Here is a 25,511-nt window from a genome sequence, read left to right as displayed (position 1 = left end):
TATATATATATATATATATATGTAAAAAACTTTAGCATTAAACGTGGGTGTATAATAATGCAGAGGGAAAATCTTTTATTTTCAGGAAAGACGGGAATCCCATCTGCCCAGATATTTGCTAGGCAAAGAAGGCTTCGAGCATCTGGATCCCTTCCTGCCTGTTTTAGTTGAAGACTTCAATAACGCGGAATTCGACAGTATGATAGAATATTATAAGGATCGCAAGTGGATCAGAAACATAACACCCGACGGTCAGAGAGAATTAGAATTAATTACTAATAAAAATCCGCTGGTCTTAATGGACCGATGTAAATTCTTATAGAAGAAATAGAACAGAGGTATTTATAATAAACTTTTTGAAGTTTTTAGCTTTCTTTCAATTTTTACAAACGTCACTCCTAATCACAGAACTTGAATATATTTTTTCTATTAAGGAGCTTTTTATGTTATTAAAAGAGAAACATTTATCCTTCAGATATCTCATGGTTACTTTATTAAAATAAGATACAACAATACATAATCCGGTCACCAATAATAATATTTTAGTGTCTTTGACATTAATATTATAATGCTAAGAATGTAGCATAACGTAAATATAACATATATTACACTAGAAGCAAACATTGGAATACATTTTTTAAAAATACCTTAGTACGTGTGCACAACATAAATTTAGCAACAGATAGAAAGATTGAGATATTGAGATATAATTCTTTAGGGATAAATTCAACGTTGTGTGCTGTTCAAATTATAAAAAAAAAAGAAAAATATAATATATACCAAATAAATCCAGTAACATAAAAAGACGTCGTATGACGAATAATAACGAATAATTACAAACTATCGTAATTACCAACTATCATTTAACTCAAGTTCAGACTATGTTAACTGTTTAATTTTTGCCGTTTATTACCATATACCATTAAACTATCGTTAACTAAAGTTTTAGCTCCGTCCCTCTTAATGACGGCGTACCGGATGTATCACATCCAGCGCCTTGTCGATGTCACCATTTTGCGCAATTAACAGATGGGTGAGCCACGCGCCTTCGTTGGTGAATCCCATTGCCATCATCGCGTCTACGGCGCGCTGGATCTTGGGGTTTAGATTCTCCGGTCTCACTTCTTCAGGTAAGGGTGGGTAGAGTCTCTGGTTTGACGGAGTTTTTTCGGGCTCTGCTGCGGGTGCTGGGGGCGCGGATGGGGAGGCAACCTGTAAAATGAGATATTCTGAACACGTGATACGTGCACACGCGCAATAAAGAGGATTCGCGGGGATTTATGAGACGCAGCCATTAATGTAATTAATATTTCTTAATTACATCCCGATTATCTAATATTGCGCAATTGTCTAGGAAGTAACATTTATATATGCAGTCGAACCTCGATAACTCGTCTCCATATAACTCGAAAACCGACTCGAAAAACTTCGAATTTTTTTTTACTTTAAAACCCATTATAAACTCTCGTGCAAAGCTTCCGTAATTTTCATACGTTAAAACTCTTTTACTCGAATTTCGATAAGGCGAAATCTTTACAACTTGAAGATTTTTATAGCTGTTCCCTTGAGATTCGAATTATCGAGGCTCGACTGTATTTTAAATATCATTATAACTTTTAATTGCATTTCAGTAATTCTGCATGTTCTAGTTATCTACTATTGATTCTTGAATTTATGCGGGACGTACCTGCTTGGGTATAGCTCCGTTCAAGGAGGACAAGGAGGATGTGGGGCTGACCGAGCTTTCACGTTGTATCATCGTCCATTCCTCGGCTTCGGCTGCTTGTTCAGCGGAAGTTGCTGCTGCTGCTGATGTTGAGGCTGCGGCTGTAGCTGCCACCGGCGCGGCTGCTGCTGAATCTTTTTGTGCGTTATCCATCGAAGGTACAGTTGCAGTACTTACAGGATCGTCGCGCAGTTTTTTACCCTCACCGGGGAACTTCTTGGCGGAGTCCTCCGTAGAGGCATGGGCCTCTGCGGGCTTCTGCGCGCCGGTCCTCGTCTGGGCGCCGTTCTCCGCGGGCTTGCTCTTGGCGGTGTCGTTGCTATCGGCCATCACGGTGACGTTGATGCCGAGCGGATCCAGGAACTGCGAGATGTTGGAGATGTTGTCCTCGACGATCTTCAGCAGCTGCGAGAAGGAGTGCCTGGTCGCTTCCTGCTGCGCGTCCTCCGTCGCCTCGGTCGCGGACTCGGCGGACGGTTCCCGGTGCTGCTCCTTGGCCCGCTTCTTCTCCTGCCTCTCGTCTGCCGGACCGGCACAAATGTCTATTATGAAATTCTCCAGTACGTCTACAACAGACGGGTCAAAAAGGCGGCCAGATTTACCGAATTCAGCTGCGTTGAACGCCGGACAGCCGCTACGCTTGTGCAGCCCCTTGTGCGACCCCTTGGGGCACCTGCGCTCGTCCTCCTTGTGGTGCTGCGCCTTCTGAATGAATTTGCGCACGTGGTGAGCGAGCCGGTGGCCGTGGTAGCTCGACCATTCGACCGGTTGCGTCATACGGATCATGTAGTGCTCCAGATGATTGCCGAGTGTCATGCAGTCTGTGCACAAGTCGTAATCTCGACATTGCATGCACTTGAAGCGAAAGCCATGTATATTCTTGTCGCACACATCGCACATCACGCCGGGGTGGATTGTCTTCTCTATCTTTGACATGTCTATCCCATCTTGCTCCGGCTGGAGCCAGACGTACATCTTGTAGATGTTTTTCTTGCCCATCTCGTCCAATGAGATCTCCAATTCCTCATTGGTGGATATAGTGATATTCTCATCTTCATCATCTGTTAGTATAAGAGACAAGCGTTTAAATAACCGTGATTGTCACACTGGATGCTTTTTGCGCTCAATTCACGCAAATAGAAAACGAGAGGAGATATACCGCGGCATCGCTGCAATAGTGTCACATCTCGAAAATCGACAATTTTGAGTTATTCATCACCAGATAAAAGTCGCCAAAATCCATCTTTTCCAATGAATAACTCAAAATTGTCACTTCGAGATATGACACTATTGCAGCAATGCCGCGATATGTTCTATCTTAAATTTCGGAATATTTATTCAAATTGGATTAAAAATTGAACAATTTACCATTATACATTTATACAGCTGTAACAATTTTTGCTTCTCGAATAATTAAACTGTTTCCATCCTAATGGAAGTAATGATAAAAAAGCACATACGTAGATACCTTTGTCTTCAAGATAGTATGTATGTACAGTCATGAACACATCGATTGCGACACTTTCTTTTTTATAGGTTTCAAAACGCACTAATATTTTGCAAATACGGACCACGATTAGTGTTACACTGTCTCTAGACTAAAGATAGTACATCGTGGTTCGCATTTGCAAAATATTAGTTATCTATAAAGTATATATTATGTATATTAAATATATATTAAAAACCTGTAAAAAAAAGTGTCGCAACCGATGTGTCCACGACTGTACAAAGAAAAAAAAAAAAACGAATGTACACGGAAAAAGTTGAGTACTTAAGGAATTCGACCTGTTTCTGCTGAATGCATTAACTATATATATGCTACTAGCTGCTTATCAAAACGCACAAGAGCCTAATGTATGTAGGAGACCTTTGATAAACAACGTCGATCGCTGACGTCAGCGTCCGACTCCGCCGTCCAGTAGTTTCTCCGCGGAAAAAGCGCGAAGGAAAAAAAGAAACGGGGAAAGGAACACAAAGAACTCTCACCTTTCCAGGTGACGTTGAAGATCTTGCCCCGCAGATCCGGGAAGATGGTCTGCAGCTTCTCGCGCAGGTATAGGAAATTCGACGCGACGTCGGCGTCGATGCCGAATCTGCGCACTTCCCTGTACGTATCCAGATCCGGCATCATCAGGTACACCTTCAGGCTCAGCTTGGCCATCGTCGCTTCAGTTGCGCGAACCGTCGTCGAAATTGAAGCGAGAACGTTCCGGTCTGGCGAGAAAACGCCCGTATCGATGTATCGTGTATTTTTTTTTTTTTCCGAACTCACTCTCTTCCCCGACCGATGTGTACAAAGACCGTCGAGAGTCGCACGTCGTCTATTGGGAAAACGGTCTCGGCCGTTCGCTTTTATATACGCAATCGATAAATCCACCTGAGCGTTCGTCACGCCGCCGCAAGCCGTCCAGACGCCGCGATCACCAGCCGCGAGCGCCTTTCCGGCGAATTGCGGGCGAATCAGGCGCCGCGCGCGCTATTCTCGACATTTCTCGATTCTTCCGCCGTTATGTCACGTCGGATCCTCCCGTTCCAGATTCCTTTTCCGCGATCTCGCGACCGGATTCGAACACGTCGGAAGGGTCGGAAGGGGTGTCGCGCGAGAATTCAATGATTTCATGACGCGAAAAGGATCTCTCTCGCCGGACGAATTCGTAAAGCGGAAATAAGTCTACGCCGCCGCCATTTCTGAGTGAGTCTGCCTATTTTGACAGATGGCAACCACGTGATTGCGCTGTACGTACTCGATGATTCACGACAGACGTTTCGTTTCGTTGCGCTCGTTGCGCTACACAGTTGCATCATAGAGCATATAATGACTTCAGCATGTTTTTTTTTCTTTAGGTTAAACTAGCTGAAGTATTAAGATTGAGCGTTTCACTGAATTATTGTTTAAGACAATTAATTAAGTTTTGCAGAAACTTTTCTCATGATTCAAGGATATGTAAAAAGATTGACATTTTCTGCAATTGCAAATGTTAGCAACAAATTATATGTTTGCCGAAAGCAAATGGGAAACATAGCATTTGATATCTGCTTTAGTTATCGCCAATTCTGTTAGTACATTTTCGTCAATAGGCAATTTTTGTCGACAAAATATATATGACAGTGGCAGTTTAATTGCATCTGGCAGTAAGCCAGATATTGAACATAATATTGATGGCAGATTGATGGCGAATGTCAAGTTTTGCTATTGTAAATAGTATCAGCAAATATGCAACAATGTAGATGGCTCGTATAATCGAGAACATATCGAATCTGCCCTGAGTTTGTTGTGTACGTCATTGCATTGTCATATCTGCTCTTAGTTAATTGTCAATATATCTGACCGCAGAATATATTTTTCAAATTTGGTTCACATTAGAGACCAACCAGCTGAGAGTAGATTTTGGCTTTGGCATTAATTATTGTTTCCCATTTGGCAATATCCCACAAAATTTTTCCTAGGATATTTGAATCGATTCAATCCTGACGAAAATTGTTGGAGATTTACGCTTTATTTATTAATTATTTATTATTTGATGATTCTCGAAAATCCTTGATTTTGCATTAAAAATTATTGTGTAATGAAAGAAAATGTTAAAATTCTAAAAGATATGTTTTTTCTCTGATTAGAAATATCTACAAAAAAATTATACTAGGAAATATTAAACAGTGAGAATTATTAAAAAAATAAGACGCTAAATTAAATATAATTATAATACCATCAGATACATATACAGTTCTTTATTATAATTTAGTTTCTCTCCTTTATTTCTTATTCTAATCTATATTCGTTTTTGAATGATCTCTATGGATTACTGGATTAACGGTTTCCAATATCCAATTTATTTTTATCATATTTCTTATTTTATTATGTGTTATACTATTTCATATTCCATGTACGTTTTTCACCGTGAACTCAATCGCAGGAGGTACAGATGAATGGCCTAAAAAGTATTGCGTCAGATAGTACAGTCTAGAAGCGTCTGGAAAGTAGTAACGAGGAAAAGTGCGCATTCATTCGCGACGATCATGACGCGCGCTGTTACGAGCCGAAGCCACGTAATATCGAAGTTGAATATCAAAGTAAATCGACAACCGTTCACATATAATGTATTTTATTTTGAAGAGGCTATTCTGAGGATACAAAAAGGCAAGGAGTTTTCGAGAGACGACTCAGAACTGTCTGTTTTCGGTCAAGAAAGACCTTCGTTTCGAGTTTTGCAGGTGGAGCATTCTGTAGAGTATACAGTTGACACAAAAATATTAAGCGAAGATTAGGAAAGATTAGGCGTGTTAAGATAACTGAGCCAGGAAAAATCCTGAGAGCACTTATGTTTACGGCTGGGTTTTATTAGGGTACGGTCCCAAACACATGGTCAGTTTAGGACTCAAGAGGACCCATTGATAACGTGTGGCGTCGTTGCGTTGCGGTACGTGACAGCGCGTAATTCGATCACGATCGAGAGTTTTCTAGCTCCGTCCAGCTTCGTCTATGCGCGCACGCGGACGATGTTCGCCGTCATGCGTTTATATAACTTTCGCTTACATTCTGCGTTATATTGTGAACACGGCGAGCGAGGTGGCGATAAGACGAAAAACCGTATTATTTCTTATAATTAAAAATAAATGCGCCGTGACTAAGAACTTTGTCAGTATCCGCAATACGAGTATGCGCGTGGACGAATTGTGTCGTCGGCGAAAAATTCAAAATAAACTTGCATTTTTCAAATATCTCGCGAAAGCAACGCGTGAAACGAAAATATAATGCAATATCGAGAGTTGTCGACTTAGAATACAGAATCTAGAAAAAAATATAATTATGATTAAGTAATTAATTAATCGTGATTAATTTGAAGATAATAAATTATATAAAACATTCTCATATGGCTAAGATTAATTTACAATTAATTTACAAATATCAGAGAAGTCAGCTTTGTAACTTTAAGAGGTAGGAAAAATTAAAAAACGCCAACGTTAATAAAAGATCGAATAATCTCGATGTTAACAGTCCCTTGTATTAATATCGGTCATAAATTAGCAAATTTACAATATTGTAAAATCATTAACGAAGCCGATTGTTCGCCTGATAGTCGCTGAATCATTTATTGGTGCCATGATTACTGGGCGAATTTGATGGCCAGCTCTCTCCGCGGCGGTCATGTATTGATTGATGAATCATGTCACATACATAAACTTCGAAAGTAATCCAGCGCAGTCTAGAAAGCAGTTGTAGAAACATCAGATATGACAGATGTGTATAAACACATTATCAGCATGCTGTCGCCCTCTCTGTATTTTTTTTGGACGTTTTTATAATTAATTGTAACCTAAAGATAACAATTGTTAGCAGTTCACGATAATGAGGCTGCTGCTGTAATTTATTTGACTATCTAATTTGTTTTTCTATTTATTTTTCAGAATTTGAAATTGTGTGAGGCTAGATTGAATTATTTAATTAAAGACGGTTATATTACAATCTATTATATTAATATTGTATTTAAATTTTGTATAATATACATACAAAGAAAATTAAATTTTGTATAATATATAAAGAAAGATCGCCGATTCCGTCATATAATATATTGCTTTATTTTTGGATTTTATTTTTTAAATAAAAGCTAAGATAAAATTTTGAAAATATAAATACAAGCTAGAAAGTGTCTTTTATCAAATAATACAGTTTTTTTTAATTACTGTGTAAAACTTTGCAATGTTTAACATTTTCGTAAGATATGCAAAAATGGGTGTCTGACAAAATCCCTAAACCGGCAGAAGTAAAAAAAAAGATATAAAAAATATAAAAAAAATATTATAAATAAAACAGTTTTAGAAAACTGCAAACTTGTAAAATAATAGTGTTTCGCACTTATGAAGTTTGCTTTTAGCTGCTTTTATATATAAAAACAAGTTACAAATATATGAATTATGAGTTTTTGTCTCTTTAATAATATAAACATATAATGTTTTTATCAATATTAATAAAATGAAACATTTATTTCCAAAAAAGAAGGCTCTTTAGGAGACCTATGTCTCGATTTTTCTGTATAATATAGATTTTAAATATATACTTTTTTTTACTATTTTATGTATATTATTTTGTATATAATAATAATTTCTAATCCAATTTCTTCTGAGAAAATAAATTGTACACAAATTATATACAAAATATACATATAATAATATATACACTATATAACATAGATTATAAATCAATTTCTAGTTGGCAAAAATGATTTTGCGATTTTCAGGAAAAATAAAGGAAAATAAATTGGTGCTGTCCATTAACCGTACTCGAGTACTTGATAAAGTTCATTCTAACAAATGCATATACCATATTTGAGATGTGATCTGCCGATCGTTTCTGATTGCAATTTTCTAATGGTGCTGATATCGGCCGGTGTATATCGTGCGGAATATACACCTGTGATGTCGCATTATAAATTTAAACGTGCACTTTCCGTATGGACGTGTCCAGGGTCGGATACGAACGTCAATATTTTAAATATTCGTCGCTGATTGGCGTTAAGTCAACGACATGTTTAGCGTAGCAATAGTCTCGCATTGCGGTTACATTCACTTTTTTTTATGTCGCCACGTGTGTGACTCATTGTCAGTGCAAATCTAATCTAAGAATTAATCGCGCTTACCTGAATATCTCTGGGCATATTCATTGTTTTGATATTAATACCTTTAGAATACTTAATGAACAGACTTTTTATTCACTGTGATATTGATAGCCTGGAGAAGGTCACGCTTAATTAACACGGCGCCTATTTCTAGATCTTGCGTCTTACATTGCAGTATTAATTATTCGATATGAATATTCTCAAGAGGAAATCGTTTTTAATTTAGAATTAGCAGAAAAGAAGGAAGGAAGGAAGGAAGCGATTATACAGGATATCTCGTTTGATTGATCGCAATTATTTCTCCACGTGGCGGAACACCCCAATTACGTTATCTGAGGCGCTCGATAAACGCTTAATATTTACCTCCGATAAGCCATCTACGTCCCTGCATGTTTTTTACCCCGCGTTATACTCGACGGGAATTTTAGCCGTTTAGTTGGTCTTCCCGGTTTATCGCGTTCTAAACACCTCGGCCGAGCCTCCTTCAACGGCGACGAAATGAGATTACCGATCCGTTCGGCGTGTCCGATACTCCTTTTCGTTCTCTTCAGCACTTCGGCAGGGATTCGCTATCACGTCGACGTCTTCGTCGACGTGATACTGGCCGTACGAAAATTTTACTGCGCCGTGTCCGTCATATTCACCCACCCTGGAGACAAGTACGGGGAATATGGGGGTCAGTTTGAAGTCTTTCTTCCAAAACGACATAGTATTCTTGTTGCTTGGTTATGCACTCTTATGCACAGAGAAAAGTGTGATATATTAACAGCATTAATTTAAATGGAAATAAATTGGAGACAATCGAGATCATATATCAAATCAATATGTCATGCTCTTGTATTAATAAAACAAGTATATTTGTTTCATTAATACTGCAGCAATTGGATTAAAAAGATTATTTTGAATTAGATCTAAAGCTGTTAATTAATATATCATTCTTTTCGTATTTCAATATGTGAACACGTTGCCTGTCATTTCTTATTATCATAAGCATATAATGATGAAATGTCATATATAATATGATTAAATAAAACCGTATCCCCATAGGACTGTATTAAACCGCAATTTTATTTTTCATTGTTATTTAGCTGTTTATATTATTAAAAATTTTATATTTTAAATGATATTTCTCTTTTTCACAAGCATTTAAGAAGATTTTGACAGCGTCAGTCAGCCTGACAGTCAATGTGTTACTTTAACTGAACTAATGTTTAGTCAATAAACGTTGCGACGCCGACTACATCGCGATTTGCGAGTAATAGCAATCACTCCTGCACGATTCCGCTTTGAAGTATTTTTTGATTGTTCCTCCCTTCCCTTTCTATCAGAAATTTATAAAATCGTGAAGATAGAAATAGTAGGGGAAGACAGCATGCATCACGGAAGCACTAAAACAAATAAACATAAACATAAACAAATTAGAAATTATTATTATTATTATTAGAAATTTTGTAATTATGCACTATAGAGGAACCAGCCCCGATAATTTTGACTTTGACAAGGTCATGATTGTTCGTTAAAAAGTTATTGACAAAAAAAGTCTCACTATATATTGTTTCAATATTATTACAAATAGGATACATTTTTCTCATTATTAAAAAAAAAACCGTAATTATAGACCGCGTTTCTTCTCGTAAGCAGTGGGAGTAGGGTGGACCTCGTTTCGCGTGTAAAGTCGAAGACCTATATATGTGAAATAATCCAATTATAAACCTCCGCTGAGGTCTAGAAAAACCTTCTGAAGGCCACTCGTAACCTTAACAGGGCATGTCAAAGTCAAGATCATCAAGGCTGGCTATGTAGTACATAATTACTGGAACTTTTTTCTCTTGGATACTCAAGGCTATGCAGTACATAATTACTGAAATTTTTTTCTTCTTAAAAACTCGAAGATTTCTCAGAATTTTACATAGGTATATTCGAGCTTGTTAAACCGATCCTCTCATTTTTGCAAAATCCTCTCGCTGTAGATTTGAAAATCACGCATCTGATACACGCGAGTTCCCGCTTGCTGAGCCAGCGCTTCGTGAAGACCTCGAACGTGCACTTCAGAAGGCTTAATAATTCGCTGAGGTACTACCGCCAAATAGTCCAGCCCATCAGCATCGTCATTTTACCCAATTACGAGGCGTATCTGGAGTTCGCGGAGGCCACCAAGTTCTATCCGATGTCCTATCCAGTGTGGTTCGTGCTGTTTCTCTACACCCCCGACAACAGCACTCACGACCATTGCCGCGAGCCGATCGGTAATCCCTTCAATCTGGCGTTCGACACGCAGATGCTGGTGTTGTGCCACAACGAGGCGATCCTGCGGGAATGGTATTCCGTCAAGGGCGACACCGTCAAAATCTTCGACCTGGCGGTGTGGGGAGGCGACGAGGGATTCATTTTGCTGACGAATCTGTCCCTCTACGATCGGCGGAAAGATATGGAGGGAATCGTTTTACGAGCGGTCACGGTCAAGGTGCTCGATAGAAGAATAGACAGCTTTTTTTCTATATATGTTATTCTTAGTAGCACAGCTCATAACAAAAATCCGTCGTTTATTACTTGACAATATATCTTTGCTTCTATAGAAATAAAATATATACGAACAGCATGCACGCGTTTTTGTAATTAATTAATGATATATTGAATGATATATAGAAATACGTGATGCTTAAATTAAATATCTCTTTTCAAATTAAATGATATTAAAAAAGCGTTCCGTCAGTCGAGGTGAGATTACAGGGCGTTCCGTAAGTCGAAGTGAATTATTCGGAATGACTATTAAAAAACAAGAAAGTTGATATGAACGTAGATCTAAAAAAATAGGTTGTTTTCGAGTTATCGTCATTACGCTAAACGAGTTCCACATGATGCGTTCTGCTACGTGGTGCTACGTACGTAGAGTAATCCGTAACTTTTATTTAACTTTAATTATGTTATAAAACTCATGAAGACTAACTTTTCTTTCAATTTCGACAGAAAAATTCGAAAGTAAAGCAATTTCAAATTTCGATGTTAAATAGTGAAAATTCGAAAACAATGCATTTTCGGATTTATGTTCATATCAATTTTCTTTCTTATTTTAGGATTAATCATCATCAATCAACTCCTGAATGATTGACCTCGATTTAAGGAACACCCTATATATATTGTGTGACATTTTATATACAATTTTTTTGAAGATGACAAATATCATTATATCCATTTTTTATCAAATTTAGTAAAAATATTAAATTTAAACGTCAAACGTTTCTAATATAATATATATAATAATTTCTAATAGAATGTCATTAATTAATTGTAAAACTTATACATATACTATGTTTCTATAATTCTGCAGCTCTTACGATAGAATTAATAATTGTTAAATGTTCTTCTATTTAATTAATCGGTGTTAAGCAACTTCAGGATTTATCGCTTTCGTCGACGTTTGCTGGGAATTACGTGGCTAGTATGTACGGGAAAGTGTTGGAGGAGCTCACGTATTCGCTTAACTTTACCCTGAAGATCGTCTCGGAAATGGATGAGCATGGCCTGTGGAACTCGAACACAAACACTTGGTCTGGAGTGATGGGCGAGATCGCATCGAATCGCGCGGATTTTGCTATCGCTGATATGTCGATGACGAGCTTGCGAGTGCGCCATGTCGATTTCACGCTGCCCTTGATCATATCTAGAAACAGTCTATATATCAAGGAGCCGGCAATATGTGGCGTCAAGTGGCTCGGCTATTTCCAGGTAATATGATTGATTAACGTAAAAATTATGGGGTTAGCCTTATCGCCTTATTGCTGCCACGAAAATAATAGGTGAGAGTTGCCTAATGTCGTACCGGTCACTTAAATTGTACTTCATCAATTTTTTTCTTATCATTTGTGTATAAACAACGTCTAATGTGAAAACTATGAGATAAATAAGCGAATAATGAGTGAAAATGGACAAAAAAATTCTCGTATATTAATAGATACGAGATCGATATATTGTTTAAATCATGTCTTTTACACTACGTTATAAAAAGACTAATTATATCTCGCGTTGTTGTCTAAGTACCAAACTTTTTTTTATTTTATTGCAATTATAAGATGTAGTTGTCTAAGATTAAAAAAGTAATATATCATTAATTAAGTTTCTTCCATATATAACATACACAAGTGTCCATAGATTTTTACCATTTCAACACCATACAATTCATGGCATTATTTCAGACTTTTCCAAAAGAAAAAATAAATTTTTTTCTGATATAGAGGGAAACGGCCGGGAGTAAAATGACGAATTGCTCTTATTGCTAAGTTGATAAATGTTGAGTCGATGCATAACTCATTAAAGGCTTGAGATAATGATGGTTATAATCTCTTTATTTTAATCTGTCCAAGAAAGTAGATAATACAATGAGAAATATTATAATATAACTAGTATAATATGCCGATTATATTTGTTAATTGTATTTTATAAACATAACTGCGTAAAATTAATTCTTTAATATTGGTTAAATAAATCTTGTTAATTTGTTGATTTTTTTGTTTCCTATTTTTCTTTTATTATATTAAAATATTATAATACTAAAATAAAGTTTATTACAATAAAATAAATTATTTTATTTGTAAAAAAGTATATTTTTAATTAACCTTGACTTTTTGTATTTAAAGTCATCTTATCTGTATATGGATACAAAATGATGAAAACACTTTCTTAAAAAATATAAATTTAAAAAATTCTAATTTATTTAATAGTTTCTATAGTTTTTATAGATACAAGGCGTTAGTGAATCTAAAAAAAAAGGTATTATTTTTATTTTATCATAGAAATTAAGAAAAATTAACAAATCTTGAAGTCGTTATCTTGCCTCCCTTTCTTTTACAATGTATCCACTTTTTAAATCTTGGATGACTGGATCTTATATACTATATCTGGTATAAAATCAAAAAAGTTTGAAACTTGGATAGCAATGATACTTCAATGAAATTTGCGTACATTGATTTGAAATATGTGTGTTAACATTTATTTAGTTTTATTTTGAGGATAATTGTATTATTGCTTGAAATTGTTCGGTCTGTTTTTAATATGACTTTAGGAATAATATATTATCTTTTCAATTAATTTATAAAAGATATAAAGCAATTAGCTGGCTCATTAGATTTCCTTGAACTTTGTTTGATTTTTATTATATAAACTTAAATTTGAATGTATAAAATGTATTTTAAAATAATGCGATTTTGGCAAATTATATGAAAACGTATCAAATAATTTCTTTTAAAACGAGTAGCTTTGACTTGATTTTAAACTGTGGAACTAATTTTTTAACAATGCAATACAATCATGACAGACATTCAATTCGCGTACGTGGGGTACGATTGTCACGCTGATAGCGATTGCGCCGCTCCTCTTAGCCTTCATGAAGACAATTTGCGAATCACGAAACGCCGTGGATCTGATCGAGAATTTCATCAGCATTTGGGGTATCTTCTGTCAGCAAGCGCTTATAGGTATAAATTTTACATCTATTTCCGAAGCAATTCTAATTGAACATTCGGCTATATAAAATATGTGTAAAGTAGGCATTGCTCTTCTGAAAGAGAACTGAAAGAGAACTCACGACCGCATTGCTTTTTTGAAAGAGAATGAAATAGTAAATGGTTTAATCAAATTAAGAATTAAGTCAGAAGTTGAATTCTATTTTCTTCTTTTTAAAAAGTTGATTGGGGCTGCAGTGATTGAATTTTTTCCTCCAGAGTTTCCGAAAAGTTCGTCGCTGCGCGTGGCGTACTTCACGATATTTCTGACGGCTGTGCTGATAGCGGCTCACTATTCAGCGGCGCTGGTTGGTTTCCTGACGTCGTGCACTCGCGTTTTGCCTTTCCAAACGCTAGACGAATTCATCGAGGACGGTACTTACAAATTGATCGTTCCACGTGGCAGTGCCGACTACGACGTAATCTCCGTAAGTTCACCCAGCGATCAAGGAGCCCAACTTTTATTTTCAGCTCGCACGTTTTTCGTGCGATCGAAGTTATGTCATATCGTTGCATTCGATAATACATACAATTACGGTCACATTTAATGTCCATTGTGGTGTATCGTTAACATTGATTTAAAGTGTAATGGAGCGCTAAATGATTTACCTATACATCACAAAACAATTTTTCGTGGCAGCATCAGGCGAAGAACAATGCGTCGACACAGGCTTCTGCCTTCTCAGCAAGTCTGATGAAAATAATGAAGGACGAATATAGATTACCGAGGGATCTGATCGATGGCTTTGTACAGGTATGACCGATAATCCGTATTTTTGGGCGCGACGAATGCAATGCGAAATCAATTTTAACGGCATTTTTATATGGCCAAACTTTTATTTAAAAACATAAAATTACTTCCTTCTTCTAATTAGTATGATTACTTCAGAGTATCCTTGCTTGAAATTTTTTACATCGGTTACTTGCTACTTGTTCAGGTGTGCAAGGAGAAAAGGGTTGCTTACATGGTGCTGAGCGCTTTGAAGAAAAGCGTAGAAATAAAGATACCCTGCAAACTGTCGAGCATCAGCACCGAGAGGATAGACAACTTAGGACTGATTCTATCGAAGAATAGTCCCTACACGAGTTTAATAAATTATCAGTGGGTAATCGTGAAAAATGATTCCTCTTTGAATCTAACTTTTTTTTTTTATTAAAACTCTCGCATGTGAACCAGTTTGCAGAAATTTCTGGACAACGGTATAATGACGCGTCTGAGGGACACGAGATTTTTGCCGCAGTTGACCGAAAACAAGGTTTACAAGCCGGTCCGCATGGTTAGCGTCGTCCCAATTTTGGCGATTCTCTGTGGAGGTTTTATTATAAGCATCGCGATACTGATTATAGAGAAAATTTATTATCGGTTGAGGAGAAGGAAATTCCAATCCAGAACTTTTTATCCTGCTAAAATGTTATTTATCAAGAACCACTATAATTCAGATAAAACTTAATTCAATTTACTATGAATTAACAAATATTTTTTATTCAGAAAACTTCTTTATCCTCTATTACTAAAAATTTTTAATTCGTGTGTGTATGTATGTGTGTGTGCTTGTAAATTTGCCACACTTAATTGTTATATAAAATTTTTCTTTTATTCTACGTGTAGTTTTTTTTTAATAGTATATTTATTGTAATATATTCAGATTTTAATATTAATAATTTTTAATTTTAAGTCTAATGATTAATTGTAATGTAGATAATTATTTATGTAGAAACTATTATGTATATGTCGAAATATGTTTGCGACGTGAAAACATTAAAATAAAATAAGAGTTAACCGACATCTTTCTACCGGGAGAAGAAAATAAAATTTCCTAAAGTTTCTTACTCTATTAGTATTCCTGTTAATACTTGTTCAATTTTTATTGACAATCGTTTAAATCATTCATTATAATGAATTAAATGATCAAATTGTCGATATCACGATGATTTCTTTTCCTCCTAACGTTCCTTTTGCGAGACATACTTAAATTTGCATCGCACTTTATGCATCAAGCTGTGAAAGCTAAGACACCTAAATGACATATACCTGAAATTGCATCGTGGGTGATTGGCGGATATAAATATAATATAAAGTAATGCTGATTGCACAGGCGGTTTAACGATCGTGAATAATTTATCGATGTGATATTTTGCCGATGATTCGTTGATAAAAATCGTCTCGTATCTCCATGTAATTTGTAATAATGCCGTACATCCACATCACCCGGTGACATTCTTTCGCTCTCACCCCCCAGAGATTCTCGGAACCGATAAATCCCCCTTTGCGATGATCGCCCTTCAGTCACGGTTGCATCCTTGAATCGCGGGTACCGTCATTTTTCTCCTTAATTCTCGGCTCAACAATAGTCATGCTTTCGACGGATTCGAAAGATTCCGCGAAGCATTGCTGTCTTCAGTAGGACTTCGGAATTAGGATACTAATTTCGTCGTGCTATCTTCTTCATAATTTCTCGCTCCAAATTAATCATTAACTGTTTCGTTATAATTTCCTAATTGGACGATTTTTATCTTTTTAACCAGTAACCGTTTTATTCGAGTAATCGTTTTCAAATCTGCGTTTTGCGAAATTATGAAGTATACATTAGCGCGATTGATCGCGATGCTTTTCCTCGTGTTGGACACCAAGCCGCTGTCAGAGGGAATAGGCATCAACAATTACTCCCGATTGATTAACGACGTTCACAGATATTATCACACGTCGTGCATTATTTTCGTGCGGTCTGGCAATTGCGGTAAGTAGCGGAAACATTTTCCGGCTATCGTTTCTCATACTGCACTTCCGGCTAATTGGCGAAAAGAAAGTTTCCTCGAACTGTCGAACTATTATTAAACAACAATTTCGCGTGCAAATCATTTCAGTTTTATTATGCTATATAACGCTAAAATAGTTAATTTAAATTAAATTATTATCAATAATACGTTATAACTCAACCTCATTTAATTAAAAAATAAATAATTACGCGCTTTTAAGGGTTTACATAACGAAAAAAGTTTTATAATAGATACCAATTAATTATTTTTTATTTCAGAGATATGTGTGTACGTTTAGTTTCTTTAAATTTTAATGTTGCTGCCAAATAAATAAGTTAAATTCGCGTCAGTTTAAATACTTTTTTTCTTTATTTCATTGTTGTGGATGCAAAAACAAAAAATTAAAAATTTATCCGTAGAAAAATTAAATATCTTCATTTCACGATCTAGAGAATATATCTAATGCTGACATTAAATGAAATGTAATACCATCGTTAAATGCGAATATCACAGATTTGCACACGACGACGTTGGTGCACATGTGGTCTCGCGAATTTTCACGACAGCACGTCATGACCATGACCACAACTTTCTCGGATCTGACGAGCAAGTACAATGAGTACCAGGAAAATGTCACACGGCCCTTGTTCGTCATTCTCCTTGACACCGGGGAGACCATGGACGAGTTCGCCAAAACCACGAGGGTCATAAAGCCCATTTCCTTCCCCGTCTGGTTCATCGTGTTTCTTCAACGTCCTGGGAATTCTCTTGAGGAGCATTGTTGGCATCCTACTGATAACGTATTCAATGTGGACGTCCGCACCGAGATGCTGGTCCTGTGCTACGATCGCCCGACTCTGGTCGAGTGGTACGCCATACGCGATAATTGCACCAGAACGTTCGATCTGGCCACGTGGTCCCCCGATAGTGGTCTGATCTTGAAGACGCGAAAGAATCTCTACGCCAGGAGGAGCGACATGTTCGGCGAAGTTGTACGTGTGGTTTTTGTTGAAGTAAGTTTTCATCTTTGACGAACTTTGTCGTGCGCCGCACTAACGGTTGCGATTAGTGATATCATGAGCGACGACCCTTTCTCGTAGAAAGTAGTCACTTTGAAAGAAAATCGAAATTGATATTCTAATTTGCCATGGAATCGATATTAGAATTTAATGATGGTCTCGTAGACTAGAGTGACTTGATAATTCTGTTGATACATTGCAGAACTCGCAGCTAGTATCGCTGGAGAACGGTACGCTCGGCGGGTTTTTGGGTCTGGTGTTGACAGAGCTCATTAAAGCTATGAACTTCTCGGTGGAGATTCTAGATCCAGAGGAGGGATTCGGTGGCTGGAGCCACCAGCAGAAGATGTGGACAGGTGCGATCGGCCAGTTGGTGACTAATAAAGCTGACATCGGTGTCTCCGCATTCACGATGACGACTCGCAGACGGAACATCATCGACTTTACAGTACCATTGATACGCTCGCGATATCGCCTTTATTTTAAGGAACCTGAAGAGGCCACTGTGCAATGGAATTTATACTTAAAGGTAATAATAAATTATCTTTATATTAATGATGTTTATTAATTAATAGAGGCCCGAAAGTCATCATACTGACATAGATCTTGTAAAGAGACATCCATTTATTTCTTGGAAATTATTGCATTTTATTAATACTGACATAAAGACATGATCAGTTTAGACGATTAAAGAGATAAAAATAATTCATATATTTGTGTGACTTGTTTTTATATAAAATTAACTAAAACCAAAAATTCTACAAATGTGAAAATAACGCTCTTACGATTTGCTTTTGCAAATTGTTTAGTTTAAATGTTATTATAGATACTTTATTGTTAATATCAGATTTTTTAACATGTCTTTACCTTTTTAAAATTATTTTATTTTTATTTCTTTTTCTTATTTTTGCAGATTTTGAGGCTCATTTTGTCAGATGCTCATTTTTGTTTATCTTACGAAAATGTTAAATATTGTAAAATTCCAAAAAATATTATAAAAAGCTGGTACATTATCTGATAGAAGACTATCTAGTTTATATTTAGCAAAGTTTTATTTTCAATTTTTGTTTAAAAAATATAATTTGAAAACAAAAGTATGACAGTATCGGCGATCTTTTTATATACAGGGTATCCCAAAAAGGTCGGGACACCTAAATATTTCGGGAAATATAAGTTTTACAGAAAAGTGTTTCAGACAAAAGTTATATGGTTTAAAAATATCTATTTACTGATCCTATCAGTTTGATCTTGAGTTGCGTCGCCAAAGTCAGGTCAAGGTTACATTGATTTTCTTAAGTGAAACACCCTATTTTTGATTCAGGAATCTAATAGCTGATGTCGAGAGCTTTCCAAAACACTATAATGAAATATTTTTTCATGAAGTACTTTTCAAGTTATAATGCTTTAAAGTTACAGTATTGCCGGCACTAGCATTATTCAAGATATGTAATATCACGCGGAGGTTGCCCAGGCGGATTGACATGTCTTTTCTGCTCATTCATGGACCACCGACCGATCTCGCCTTGACTGGCCAGTCTCCAAAATTAAATATTTTGGGTAATGCTAGTGCCGGCAATACTGTAAATTTGAAGCATTATAACTTAAAAAGTACTTCATGAAAAAATATTTCATTGTAGTGATTTGGAAAGCTCTCGACTTCAGCTATTAGATTCTTAAATCAAAAATAGGGTGTTCCATTTAAGAAAATCAATGTAACCTTGACTTGACCTTGGCTACGCAACTCAAGATCAAACTGATAAGATCAGGAAATAGATATTTTTAAACTATATAACTTTTGTTTAAAACACTTTTCTGTAAAACTTATATTTACCGAGATATTTAGGTGTCCCGACCTTTTTAAGACACCCTGTATATTAGTTACCCATATCATATATTAATTATATAGTCTACAATTATAAAATGATAAAAGATTTACAAAGCAAAGATTTTGTATTTATTTTTTGTCAAGAAAATAAAATATTATATTTTATCTATAACAAAATCTTTACCTTCAAAAAATTGAAAATTTAATTATTTAAGTTTTTAATTTTTTAAGATTATTTATGTTATTTAAGATTATTTATGTTATATCTTTCTTAAATGAAAAAGAAAGATAGTACTAAAATAATTTTTATTGATGAAGATTTGCGATAACAAAGTCTAGTAAATAAATTATTTGTTGACCACCCATAAATATTACAGGTATTCGGCCTTGATATTTGGATGACATTAGTAGTGGTAATAATAATCACTTCTACGCTGTTGACTATTATGAAGAAGACAAAAAATAGATACTTCTCGTGGAACTTAATGTCCGATAACTATATTAAGGTTTGGGGAATTTATTGTCAGCAAGGTCTGTCAGGTAATATTTGTTATAAAGATATTTAATATTTTATTTATACAATATTTTCATATTATTCGTGGTGATATTTTACGCAATTAGTACGTCGGACAATATGTCAATATATTTGGCACCGGAATAGGACAATATGTCAATATATTTTTTACGTTGCATAGAATTTCCCAGAGAGTTGCCGATGAGGGTGGCTTTTTTCTCAATTTACATCTCGTCGATAGTAATTCTGGCCATCTATTCCGCCTCGTTGATGAGCTTCCTGATGCTCAATCTTCCTAAACTGCCTTTTTCAACTCTGGAGGATTACGTTAATGACGGCACTTACAAATTAATCGTTTTGAAAAACAGCGCCGAGTACGATATTCCTAGTGTGAGTTTATATTTAAATTTAAGAAATTACTTTGCGTATAACAGCACCAGTCAGTTGCAGTATTTTTGATTGAAGCGCTCGTGAATAAAAACAATCTCGTGATTGTAACCGAGAACATTTGGAAAGCTTTAACATTACATGATATATCATTACATCTAAATAAGTCTTAGTAATTAATTTTTTAGAAAATTTGATCATTTTAAATGTTAGAGAATTTAATTTGATAAAAATGGAAAAAAGAAAAACAACCTTCAATGATTCTTGACCTTGTGTTATTAAAGCTATGAACAATATTCAAATTGTTTCAGCCATCAATCGATCGTGAATCATTAAAAATTATTAATAAAATAAATTAATTTTCATAAATAATACGTAAGTTTTTAATACATTATGTACATTTAAATGATTTAAGATATTGCTTCGATTATTTGCATGAAAAGTCGAAAATTTATGAACAGAACAATTATAGATCCCGTTTCGTCTTATAAGCGGAGGGCGGAGAGGGAATGGAATGGACCTCGCTTAGCGTGGAAAGTCGAAAACCGTGCGTACAATTACCGAAGAGTACAATTATCTTTTGTCCCGTAAACAGAAGGGGGGGGGGTAGGGGCAAAGGAATGGGTTTCATTTTGCGTGAAAAGTTGCAAACCCATGTGAAACATCAAGGTCAATAAGAAATCACTTGCGGAATTCAATAAAAAGCAGGAAATTTACCATTTATCAATTTTTTAACAAATCACGATCGACGGCTAAAATTTTTTGAGTATTGTTCATGGACGTTGACAACATACGTTAAAATTAAGGTCATTAAAGATCTCTTTATCTTTTTCCCCTTAATTTTTTATTTGTACAGAATATATTTTTGTGTTTAAACTTTATTACATTCTTATAATAATATGAGTACATTATAGATATGTACTACTTTCTCTAGCGAAAGTTCGTAAAGACTATACCGACTGTACAATTATTAGAAGTAAAATAGTATATTTTTATTCAAATTATGATGTTCCGAATTTTATAGCGTATAAAAGACCCAATGTTTCTGAAAATGTACGAATTACTGGAGGAGAAGAAGTATTTACCGACAACATTGGCGGAAGGATTCAAGCAAGTTAGCGATAGCATTTAATTAATGACATCGACGGCGTTAAGTTTTATTAAGTCAAATCACATTAATTCTCACGCAGATCTGCCACCGAGAGAAATTGGCATTTTACACGACGGAGGTGTTTAAAGAAGCTATGAACATGTATGTACGGTGTAAGGTCGTATATATTGACACCGGGAGAGTCGATAATTTGGGGCTAACACTGTCAAAAGGAAATCCTTACACTGGCTTTATAAATTATCAGTAAGTCCTATAAGTATTATGTATATATTTATTTGCTATATTCACGTACTTACAAAAAATACAGATTAAACCGCTTACAATTGCTTCTTCCTTTTAAAAAATAGATGCTTTCAATATTTTTGCATTTTTCAGTTTGCGACGATTTCATCTTAATGGCGTTATGGACAAGTTGCGGAACAAGTATCTCACAAGAAAGTCAAAGAATATTTACATATTTGGAGTGACAGTTGATATATTCGATATAACGCCGACTTTGACGATAGTGGTGGGCAGTATGATCCTGGCATTATTTATTTTGTTAATCGAGAAAAAGTATTATTCATTTAAAACTCGATCTAAGAACAAAGAATTTTCTATTAAAAAAGTGAGCCATAATGTTGGCGCAAAGAATAAAATGCGAAAGAGAAACGATGAGAAAAATTTACGATTTCAAGGATTTTATAATAAACCAATTACTTATTAAGGCTATTGGCCATAATAAATAAATAAAAAACCGCCATAAATGCTACAGGGATTGGTTGTCTTTAAAAACTTACAATTTAATGATTAAATTAAATATTACATAGTTATATTCTTTCATAATTTATATGCATAGGATTTTTAGGTATTTCATAATTCTTATACACAATATTTCAAATATTTCAACCTTTACGGAACTAGATTGTAGCCAACTATTCTATTATACATTAATTGTAAAATTTATGTCAATTTTCTTATAATTGTTGTTCTATTACACTGCTAAACAAAATTATTGCATAGAATAATTTTGGGCAAAAATTGGCCAACTTTGGCTGACAATAATTTTGCGAAAAACTATCGTAGGATGATGAACTTTTCTTTAAATTATGGCTTGAAATTTTTACTTTAAATTTATAGGTCGATTTTAAATTTAATGCACCTCAGCTAATATAAACTCTTAAATCTGTCACGTTTGCCATACTAAAAATTGTAAAGTTTGGAATGTACGGACTTGCTAAAATTTTTCTTCGAGATGTCATTTGCAGCCTTATAAAGCTTGAACTTTTCTCTTTAATTTGAAAAAAATCAAATCGTTATGATTTTTTTCACAAGGCTGTAGCATTTTAAAGTAACTCTTGTATTTTTTTCATGTACAATCGGCATTACCCGATGTACATTGTAGGGAGGTTAGCGATCAAATTTTACACATTGTGTGCGTATGCGCGTGTGTATAATATACACACATACACACATGATGTGCAAAATCCGATTGCCAATCTCTTTATGGTGCACATCGGGTAATTTTAATCGTACATGAGAAAAATACAAAGATTACTATAAAATGCTGTAACTTTGTAAAAAAAAATTATAACGACTTGCATTTTTTTTTCAAATTAAAGAGAAAGATTCGAGCTTTATGACGCTACAAACGGCAGCCTTGAGAGAAATTTTAGTAAGTCCATGTATTTCGTCCAACTTTGCAATTTTCTGTATAACAAATATGTTCTCAGATTTAAGAGTTTACAATAACAGGGTTGCATTAAATTTAAAATCGACTTATAGCACCTTAAAATAGAGATTTCTAGCTTTAATTTAAAAAAAAATTTATCATACTATGATTTTCTCATCATCCTGATTTTTTGCGGAATTGTCGTCAGCCAAAGTTAGCAAATTTTTGCCAAAAATTTTTCTGTGACATATTTTTCCTAAGCAGTCAGCAGTATACTTCAAAAAACTTTTTAAAAGTTATTAATAATATTATTATAACATATAACACATAATAATATAATATAACATATAACACTTGTAGTTATATGATAATATTTGCTTCAATAAAATTGAACATTTCTGACTATTACCATGACTTTGTTCACTTTCGGAATTGTATTATTTTGAGTACATCGTCATTATATCGTCTGTACATTTTTAATAAGTTTCTTTTTTATTAATAAACGAGTTCTCTTTTTGACGAGCATGTTTCACTTGGACAATTACTTTTATACGAACTCTGCATCTGATGTTCTTACGCCTTAACACGGACTTGGTATTTGTATGTTTAACGTAAATTCAATTATCCGAAAGCAATACTTGCAATTTTATGTCTTGACTATTTTATTATGTAAGTTTTTTATTGTTATATTGAGGATAATCCGATCGATGTAAGGTTGGAACGTTTGTATGTGATTCAATTTTATTGATTATGTTAAAACTGTCTTATATATAACACAAATATCTAACTCGGTTCTTTGCTCATTTAACACATGTTATAATTGATTTCTGTGAGCGTCTAAATAATTTCATTAAAATTTAACTTTTAACATTTATGAATTGCTATTAAAAATATGTTTTATATCTATAAAAATGATTGTTTTATCCAATGTATTATATAATTTTGAATTACTGGTTTTGATAATCTGTAATAACATTGTCCAGATAATATAGTGATATTCTATGAACATTTTCCAGGAACTTTGAAATATGTTCTTAAATGATACGCAGAAAATATTTTCTTGATTCTAAAGAGGTCTATAGAATATTCCAATGCTTTAGTAGAATATTCTATAGAGCTCCTTAATTATTTAAATGTATAAGGAGAGAAGAAGGATTGCTTTTATGATGCTGTGCGCTTTGAAGAAAGTGTAGAAATAGAGATATCCTGCAAACTGTCGAGTACCGAGAGAATAGACAGCTTAGAATGGTCCTATCTAAGAGTAGCTTCTAAATGAGTTTAATAAATTATTAGTGCGTAATCGCAAAACGTTCTTTTTTGGATCCGACTTTTTCTTTCGAGCGTAAAACTCTCTCGTGTGTATCAGTTTGTAGAAATTATTAGACAATGGTATGCGTCTGAGGGACATGAGATTCTTCCAGTAGCCAATCGAAAGCAAAATTTACAAGCCGGTCGCCTTGGTTAGCGTCATCTCAATTTGAACAATTTTCTGCGAAGGTTTTATTATAAGCGGTGCAGATTATAGAGAAAATTCATTATGATTGAAGAGAAGAAAATTTCAATCGAGAATTTCATCCTACTAGAAACCTATTTATCGAGAAGCACTATAATTGAGATATAATTTAATTTACTATGAATTAACAGATTTATTTATATGGAGAGAATTTCTTCGTCCCCTATCTTTCCCTATTTAGCAGAAATTTTTCATTCGTGTGTGTATGTAAGTGTTTTATGCGTGCTTGTAAATTTATCACAGTTAATTGTTATTTAAAGTGAATTTAAATTGAAGGAATTTTACGTTACCGGCAGATTTAAAGTAGAATCGAACAAATGCGAACGAGTATAATTTAATTCATATTAAAATCGAGAAATTATTAATATTTTGTAATATTGAGGATAATCATCATATATATATATGTAAAGGTCGAAACTAATATTCGTGTTCAGTTCGATCGCATAGACATTACTTCATAATATTTAATTTATTCTTGAGAATCTATTATATATACAAAATATACATATAACTATATATATACAATATATAACATAGATTATAAATCAATTTCTAGTTGGAGAAAATGATTTTGCGATTTTCAGGAAAAATAAAGGAAAATAAATTGGTGCTGTCAATCAACCGTACTCGAGTACTCGATAATGTTCATTCTGACAAATGCATATATTAGAGATGTGATCTGCCGATCGTTTCTGATTGCAATTTTCTAATGGTGCTGATATTGGCCGATGTATATCGTCCGACGGAATATACACCTGTGATGCCGCATTATAAATTTAAATGTGCACTTTCCGTATGGACGTGTCCAGGGTCGGATACGAACGTCGATATTTTAAATATTCGTCGCCGATTGGCGTTAAGTCAACGACATGTTTAGCGTAGCAATAGTCTCGCATTGC

General features: G+C 34.7%; 4 protein-coding genes across 6 annotated transcripts in view; 3 read left to right on the top strand and 1 right to left on the bottom strand.

Annotated features, from left to right (window-relative positions):
* Positions 1-368, top strand: part of LOC105447992 (28S ribosomal protein S29, mitochondrial) — a 4,428-nt gene extending 4,060 nt beyond the window's left edge. The window contains exon 6 of the mRNA XM_011686334.1: positions 86-368. Coding sequence (XP_011684636.1) covers positions 86-322 — 237 coding nt within the window. The 3' untranslated portion in view covers positions 323-368. The remainder of the gene's footprint in view (positions 1-85) is intronic.
* A 95-nt stretch (positions 369-463) lies between these two features.
* On the bottom strand, positions 464-4,102 carry LOC105447991 (sequestosome-1). 2 transcript variants are annotated; one of them, XM_011686333.1, is made up of 4 exons: positions 3,713-4,100; positions 2,329-2,787; positions 1,688-2,247; positions 464-1,212 (listed from the first exon to the last, which is right to left on the bottom strand). In XM_011686333.1, the coding sequence occupies exons 1-4, from the start codon at positions 3,885-3,887 to the stop codon at positions 961-963; spliced, it is 1,446 nt and encodes a 481-aa protein (XP_011684635.1). In that variant the 5' UTR covers positions 3,888-4,100; the 3' UTR covers positions 464-960. The 2 variants fall into 2 exon arrangements, with proteins under 2 accessions (XP_011684635.1, XP_011684634.1); XM_011686332.1 differs by having other exon boundaries at positions 1,688-2,787; positions 3,713-4,102.
* Positions 4,103-4,232: 130 nt separating this feature from the next.
* Positions 4,233-15,372, top strand: LOC105447990 (glutamate receptor-like). 2 transcript variants are annotated; one of them, XM_011686330.1, is made up of 8 exons: positions 4,233-4,462; positions 10,308-10,801; positions 11,734-12,063; positions 13,649-13,808; positions 14,055-14,263; positions 14,476-14,589; positions 14,774-14,937; positions 15,013-15,372. In XM_011686330.1, exons 2-8 carry the CDS (start codon positions 10,505-10,507, stop codon positions 15,284-15,286), a joined length of 1,548 nt encoding a protein of 515 aa, XP_011684632.1. In that variant the 5' UTR covers positions 4,233-4,462; positions 10,308-10,504; the 3' UTR covers positions 15,287-15,372. The 2 variants fall into 2 exon arrangements, with proteins under 2 accessions (XP_011684632.1, XP_011684633.1); XM_011686331.1 differs by having other exon boundaries at positions 15,020-15,130.
* A 3,720-nt stretch (positions 15,373-19,092) lies between these two features.
* The window catches only part of LOC105448100, a 12,681-nt gene continuing 6,262 nt past the window's right edge, over positions 19,093-25,511 (top strand). Inside the window, exons 1-6 of the mRNA XM_011686460.1 lie at positions 19,093-19,191; positions 19,814-19,976; positions 20,132-20,340; positions 21,362-21,451; positions 21,528-21,691; positions 21,824-21,963. Of these exons, the coding sequence (XP_011684762.1) occupies positions 19,093-19,191; positions 19,814-19,976; positions 20,132-20,340; positions 21,362-21,451; positions 21,528-21,691; positions 21,824-21,963 (865 nt within the window). The remainder of the gene's footprint in view (positions 19,192-19,813; positions 19,977-20,131; positions 20,341-21,361; positions 21,452-21,527; positions 21,692-21,823; positions 21,964-25,511) is intronic.

The sequence above is a fragment of the Wasmannia auropunctata genome, unplaced genomic scaffold (genome assembly GCF_000956235.1).
Source record: "Wasmannia auropunctata unplaced genomic scaffold, wasmannia.A_1.0 LD336090.1, whole genome shotgun sequence".
Classification (NCBI taxonomy): Eukaryota; Metazoa; Arthropoda; class Insecta; order Hymenoptera; family Formicidae; genus Wasmannia; species Wasmannia auropunctata.
This window is presented reverse-complemented; position numbering and strand designations above follow the sequence as displayed.